The 8,076-nt window shown below is 29.2% G+C and overlaps 1 protein-coding gene across 1 annotated transcript in view; it reads right to left on the bottom strand.

Annotated features, from left to right (window-relative positions):
* Positions 1-1,056, bottom strand: part of LOC119675544 (UDP-glucosyltransferase 2-like) — a 1,470-nt gene extending 414 nt beyond the window's left edge. The window contains exons 1-2 of the mRNA XM_038086751.1: positions 788-1,056; positions 8-729 (exon numbers count right to left, since the gene is read on the bottom strand). Coding sequence (XP_037942679.1) covers positions 8-729; positions 788-1,031 — 966 coding nt within the window. The 5' untranslated portion in view covers positions 1,032-1,056. The remainder of the gene's footprint in view (positions 1-7; positions 730-787) is intronic.
* Between the last annotated feature and the right edge of the window lie 7,020 nt (positions 1,057-8,076).

Genomic DNA, 8,076 nt, shown 5'->3' with positions numbered 1-8,076 from the left:
AAAGTACTTTTTGTTTTAAAGAACGAAAAACATTTAGAAATATTTGTAGTTTTTCTGGTGGCAGATCTTTACTTTTCAAATTCGAACCCATTGAAAAGTAAATGGCACCTTCAGTAGCATTATCAAGAAATGCTTGCAATTCCTGTGGTAATGGATCTGGTATTTGTTTAATATGCACACCGCCGACTTCTATCATATTAGTAACATATGGGCGTGGATAACTAAGGGAAAAATGTTGATTAAGCAATACTAATGAAAATTTCTTTTGTATTTCCTGTAAACTTATTTTGGCGTTAGGAAAGAATTGCTTATATATCTCTTCTTGTTTTGGTAGATAGAAAAAATTATAATACAAATTATCTATTCCAATATGTATAAAATTTGACAAACGTTCTCGGTATGTCATTTTAGTGTCAAATGGAGTAAATACTGAAGGCAAAAAAGAAGGCGGTGAAGTATTTCCAACAACTCTATCAATAAAGCTTGTTGTGCCAAAAGTTGAGAGTCCCACAATAGGTGCATTAAAATGTTGCGCCAAACCATAAAGTGACTCTGCCAAAAATAATTCCATTATAATCAAATCGAACTTCTCCTCCGATGATTTCAACAATTTCTGTATTTCCTTATTACGAAAAACATTCGGACACATACTCAAGCCGATATCATACATTGCCATCATATTCTCCAATTCACTTAATTGTTGCATTTCATCGACATCTGTCAACAAATCTGGAAACAAAAATTTCTGAAAATCACTAAACTAATAATATCAGATCTAAATATATACCAGCCACTAAATTTGCATTCTCGGGTATGTAAATATCACGAAAATTTTTAACAGGTTTCTGTTGTGGAAACATCGAAATAGATGTTACCTCATGTCCTCGTTCGGCTAAATTTTTTAATATAGCTGAAGCAAATATATACTGAGAGGGACCAGGAAATGCAAATACGGAAAGTATCTTCGCACTTTCTGTCTCTCTAGTAAGTAAGCTACCTAACACAATCAAAAATATTAAACCGAATTTCATTATGTTCACTCGCCACACAACAAATTAGAACTGAACAGCTTTAAAAATCAACATATAAATAGAATATTTTAGATTGCATACGAATTTGAAGTCTCATATACTTTTAACAACAAACATATAATTTCATCATGAATTACCAAATGTTTTTCAAATACAGCAAACACGAATAACAATGACTTCGCACAAAGTTCTCAACATTTGTTATTAATTGAATAAAACAAACTATTATCTGTGAGCAGTGACGGATCCATAACTAAATGAGAGATCTTCTCAGTTGCAAAAACTTACTGAAATAATTATTGAATGAGCTTATCGCCGATCTGCTGTTCTCTGTTTTGAAAGAGAATCCATTTTAGTTCTAAAGTATTGTCTATAGTTTCTTAATTAAATAATAAAATTTGTTAGATTGTTTTCATTTTTGCCGAATGTTTACATTAATTTCTTTTAATTTAATCTAATATTTTATAGAACAAAATATTATCAAATGGTTTAGTCATTTTATGATTAGTTTCATTAAACTGTTTATTGGATAATAAAATTAACAACAGTTAATTACATTTTAATAGTCTTATTTATCATTATTTATCATTAACAAACCTGTTATGACTTTAAAAAAAAACATTATAATAAAATATATTAGAAACCAAACATAACTTCAAGCTTTCACACTCATGTCCGTTCTATCTTAAACAGACGTAAGACTGAGATAGTAACCTGAATAAGAAAATGTTCTCAAAATTATTTCAAAAAACACTTTGAAATATTAAGAGAAATATTTTTTTCTTTATATGTGAGTTAACATTAAAATTAATTTTAAAGTTTATTATGAATAAGGGACTAGAGTAGGTCCTTCGCCCGAGAAAAAGTAAGAGATATAAATAGTACACCTTTTTTCTTTTTGGTAAATTTTTTATTTGGCTAAGTAGTCGAATATCGAATATGCAAGTTTAGCAGCGCTGACAGTTTTATATCGTCTTTTTACACATTCTTCGATTAAAGTTCTATTGCATGAACTTTAGCTTAAGATGATGTCGGTTTATAACTTTCTAGAATAATTACTTGAAACACAAGCTTCACTTTTTTGATGCACACGCCATAATTACATATAATAGTTCTGTTAGACTTTGTTTGTCGCTTCACTCGTTAATAAATATTTTAACGAGTGCAGCGCCTAAGCGTATATTGCTAAACAAAGATCTATGATATAGTTTGTTTAATGATTAGGCTTATTGCATTTTTACTGCAATATAAAATTGTATGAGCTTAAAGCAAATATTACAAAACTTTAATAAAAAGAATAAACATTTTCAATATTAAATTAGTAATACCGACTATGAAAAATTGGGATATTTCCGGTTCTGGTATTTTGTACAGGCTTTGTATAAAATTTTATTTAGAAAAGATTGAAATTTTCTGTTCAAAGATTTATGAAAAGATCTTGCAGGTCGCAGTACATGATAGCCTATCCATTTAATAATAATCTCATAATTATAACATTTTTACAATAAGAATAATGTGGTATTAATTAAAAATACATAGTTTTGGTTGTCTTCAGCTTATATTATAATTATTGGAATTGGAATACTAATTTCTTATCAAGTACTCTTTCCGCAAAATGAAATACTGTAATCATTGCAACATTTTCCGACTATTCTGACTATTTAAATAAAGCTCTATATCCCTTCATATGGTTTTCATTTCAAAATGATGTTGTAAATTAAAATGTTTCATTTGCGTTACTAAAAACTCGAATAGAAGTAAAATATATTTGTTTTTGTACGATATTGGAATGTTTTTCAGCTTTACATGTTCAAAGACCAAAGGCAATTATCAACAATTTTTGTGCGTCCACTTTTATTAAAACCGGAGTGGATATATTGCGAACACATTTTTGCAATAACATAAAAGCAAATATGTACACAGATACATGTCAATATATGCATGACTTCATAAATAAATATTAGTATTACAGTATTCGCATATTTTCGGATACAAAATTTAAATTCCCAAAGGATTCGCATAATATGGAACTTAACTTGGTTCATATTCCACATCCTTACGCGCGCTTTGAAGCACGATTAATTTTCCATGTTTTTTTTAAAAGGATATTTTTTTTAATTTTTTTCATTCCTTATTTTTGTTCCTTGTTGTGATTTTTCGTCATGTCGTTATGCCACATCGCAAATACACACACATATATCTATACCCATATGTGGTATGGTATTTTTATTCATAGAAAATTTCTGTGGCAGACTTCAATAAAACTTTTCCAAAGGTTTTAATTAGTCTTTTTTCTGTCTTTCATATCACTTCAACCTTATGTTGTACATGTTGTATGTTGTATGTTGTATGTTGTATATTCAACCTTATTTGCGCCTGCCAAAGGAGTAAGAAAGAAATTTTCTGAACTCGTCAATTGCACCCTGGTGTGTTGGGTATGTTTCCTGAGCGGTAGTAAAATAACAGAGAATGATTTTAATTAATTAGGCTTTTATGAGGAAAGGAATTGAGCCAAATGCTAATAAAAATATTACCAAAAAAAACAGAAGGAATGAATGAAAAAATGCAGTAAAATGAACATGGCATCATATAGTTGGTATTCTTTTGCCTTACTTCATTCAAAAATAGATGGACATTCTTCATGCTATGTACGCCCATTTGGGGACTTTTTTGTATTTTATGAGCAAATTTGGCTTTTGCAAAAGTTTATGGTCAACAGTAGGTTTAGTTAAATGCTCCCTAATTTTACTTTGTCTTAGATTTCTCGCAAAAAAATAGGAATACTAACATTTATCCTCTGTTTATTGCCAAATTTTATTTCCCTTTTTTCTTGTTTTATCGCAGCAGTTGATCATCCAACACAATGTGTTTCTTTCTAAAAATCACATACAAATGATAATATAAAAAATGTATACAGGCTATTAAAAATAGAAATTTAGTCTAGTCAGTACGACCAGCAAAGGACTATTGGGTATATATACATTATTATGTGTATGTATTTATGTTTGACATAGTAAACTTGCAATACCTTTGTATATATCTTTTATTTATTTCCCTCCATTCCGTCTTGACATGTGTTATATATTTTGGATTAAAGTTGAAGTTGGCATGAATTGTTTTTGAAATTCTTTTCAGAAAATTATGAAATATATATCAGTATCATCATTAACAACAAATTACGTAAAAATCATTAGTAAAAAAGTCTTAAGTAATTATCGGTATCACTTTACAAATAAATATTCTATTAAAAAAATATTTTGGACTCCGGATTCTGCTGATATGAAACATACCAAAAAGTACAACTTGCACATATCAGATAGTGTAATAAAGAATGCAGCTCTGTACATTTATATGCTATTGTTATTTTTTTTTACTTTCTTTATATATTCTCTCAAATAAAATATTTAAAACTGAACGGTCGTATATTTTTCCTGCGGATGATCTAACACATTCTGCCCCAAGCGCGCGGTTTTGATCACATTGCTTACAGTCAGCCGATCACATTGATGAACGTATACTTTTTTTATGCTGTAATGTGTGAATAGAAACATAAACCTAGAAAATATTCAATTGTCCAATAATATAGTGGTTCTATGCATCATTGACAGAAAGTACATGATAAACTTACCCTTAGTGCATCTGATCCTAACCTTACATTTTATATTAGACTTTGATCTGTTAATATTTTTAAAACTTATTTCTATTCTCTATCTCACTTCTGTATACTAAATTGTAACTTTAATTTAGAATTATATTGGTTCAATTGATCTTAATCACGTTATTTGGTAAATGTTTGATCATCGTTTATTGATCTGTATAAAAATATAGTTACTGAGTAGACAATTGGTTAACTCATGTACACGAGTTTTATCTGTTAAAGTTAAGGGACAGAATAAGCGTAACCCTTAACTGTCTTGAAAAAATATAAGCTTTCAACCAAACACAGTACTAGTTTAAATAAGTAGAGTACCAAAATTGTTTAACGATCAACGAAATATATAATAGGATAATGATTTTAAAAATAATATAAATATAAAAATACAAATAATAAATAAAAATAAATAAAAATACAAATGTCTCGGAATGTTGTAAAATGAATAAATCACAAGAAAAAAGCTTAGTTCAATGATTGAAGATTCAAAGCATGCATCTTTATATTATTTTCAAAACTGTCTTATGAATCGTATTCATCCCGTGAAGCAAAAGCTTTCGTCTCTCGTACGTGAACAGTCTGAACGTATGTTACACTACTAAGGCTAGATAAAATGTAGAAGTAGCTATAAGATTTAAGATACATGTGTTAATTTAATGGACTAAATGATTTATTTTTTTTTATGTTTGGATTGTATATGTGTCTTTCAGCTGAATAAGAATTCTTTCAACCAAATAATATATCACATAATACCAGCTTAAGTTACATTACTTAAGTTATATTGAACTCAAATCTTTGAACTGTGACATTAGAATTATGCCTATTATTTTTCAGTACCATTAAAACCACAGGTGTGAAATAGGTATAAGTTCAACATATTAAACTTTTATATTATTATTGTTAGAGGATGTGGCACTGCGACCGTCGAGTCTATTCTGTCCATTTCTGGATTTAGAGTAGGGGTGTAAACCCTGTTGCATTAATAAAAAGTAATATAGAACCTATTTTACAGAGTTTTATTGCCTCTTCCGTAAGAATAAAAATTCCCAGGAGTCTATTCCGTATGTGCATTAGCGCAGGGCATTCCAACAGAATATGTGTCGCCGACTCCTCATTCTCTTCACCGAATCTACAGTTTGCATCCGTATGTCTACCCAGTCTCGTATATTATTTTACAGTGCCCTCTTAGGACTGCTGTGCTGATTTTAAGTTTTTAAACATTTATAAACATATATAACTTCTAAATTCTTTGCATCTAACATGAATCTTATGCAAATAGTTAAGAGGTTTAAAGAAAAAAATTTACATCGACAAATCTAGCTCCTTAATTTAATTTAGTTAGACCAGTTAGTTAATAATCGCTAAAATTTAACCACCTAAACTTCTATCCAATATTTTTGAGTAAGCCAATACTTATCACGTATACGAATATATATAACTTATACTGCAGTTCCTGAGTATAGATTATATTATTTATCGATTATTTATTTTCTATTGAATAAGTTTATGGAATTTCAATTCGATCAAATTTGGTTATAACTACGCTTGGAAATCGTTATATGAACCATGTTGAGACCAACGCCATGATGTCGCCTTAACTGTTTAGTTCCAAATGTAGCAAAATGGCATTAAATAAAAATAATACAAAAAAGTGTAATTTTGTGGTACATTATGTTAAGCATAATTAGGTATGAGTTAAAGGACACTTTATTGCAATTCAAGCCGCAAATGCTAAAAAAGGATTTGCTGTGGACTTTAGCCTCAAGCAAACCATATACATACTCGTGTAAGGATAATAATAAAAATGGTAGGAATAATTTCGTTTTTATTATTTTCAAAATTAATTTTTGCCTATACTCTGTATTTGTACTTGTACTGTAGTTGCAGTTTTGGTGTTGGCAATGAGCAGAAATTTCAAAAACAGCCTTTGGAAAATAACACGAAAATGGTTTTGTGTTGTTTTTAAAATGAGATTTGGCTTACTTTTGCTGTGGTTCCGAACTGAACCCATCCGACACATTCGAATACATACTACGTACATAAATTAGAGATTTACGCCGTGATACCAGCTATTGCCTCATTGGTGTTGCTTTATAGGCTTTCCAATGTGTTCTGGGATTTGTGGCAAACTGGTGTGCATGTATCTGTATTTGTGTCAGTATCTGTAACTGAAATTGTAACGCATTTTCATGATTACGTGTTTTAATTGCACAGTTTTGCGGATGTAATTGTGACAGTTCCTTTAATGAAAATGTATATTAAAATAAGTTAGTTTACATAAGGCGTACAGGGAAAGGACATTTTGTTTGAATCGCGTTTGTGTTTGTGTTCTGTAATAAATCGTAGTCTTGCAATTTACAAAAAAAAATGTTTGATTTATTTAGGCGCTTTAAGAAGTTTAGAAAAGTATTATTTAAATAAACTTTTATTTTGTACCTCTCAATTTTTACGAAGATTATCAACAAAATCATAATTTTAAGTGAAAGAAAATAAGCTTAAATTATATTTCAATTAAGTTTTCCTGTGTAACTTAAACTGTGACCCAAGTCACCATGATAAATTGATTGATATTCATATGAGATATTGCATTCGTATATATGAGAGTTTGCATTCGTATATGTGCCCATCTCGTAAGGTCGTATTTCAGTTTACAGCGTCATGTTAAGATTCTTGTGATGATTCTAAGTTTTTCTTTTCATAAGTCTATGTAATCCTGGTATCTCCTATGGTTATACGTACCAAGTCACCATGATACTCCAATCCAGTCTCCAGAACAACCAAGAGTAAACACACTTTCCACCAGTTATACTCCAATGCTGTACATAATGATATTTAAACGACCGTGCTTTTGATAGTCTTGATTTAGATATTTTTGTTAAAAAAAATAAAATATATCAATTTTTAAAATGTAAATTATAATAAAATTTATTAATAAATCGAATTACGTTTTGCTTCTTCCATGCTACTATCTTCATTTAACGTCCTTTTATTCAAATTTGTAAAATATCAAAACTTTAATGACATAATTAAACTAATAAAATATATGCACAAACAAATCTTAATATTTTTATGGATATATTTTTATAGGCTTCTCCAATGCAGAATAAATCCCTTGTTAAATATGAAAAGAAAACATAATCATCATAAACCGGAAATACCCGACGGCATTACATCCGCCATAAATTTTTAAATAGTCTTTTTTACTACTGTGTTTTGCTTTCGTCCTTTCCCCACTGCAAGTGTGATATATTTCGGCTGTATTATATTAGTGAAAGTATCTTTGTGCATTAGTACCTATTGTAAGTAATTTATAAAATTTTTCAGGATTATTTAAAAATTTTGAATTTCATAAACATAAATAGAGATACTAAGCACTTGGTGAAATATCATTTA

This window comes from Teleopsis dalmanni, chromosome 2 (genome assembly GCF_002237135.1).
Source record: "Teleopsis dalmanni isolate 2A chromosome 2, ASM223713v2, whole genome shotgun sequence".
NCBI lineage: Eukaryota > Metazoa > Arthropoda > Insecta > Diptera > Diopsidae > Teleopsis > Teleopsis dalmanni.
Note: the sequence above shows the minus strand (reverse complement) of the source record. Positions and strands in the feature narration are given on the sequence as shown.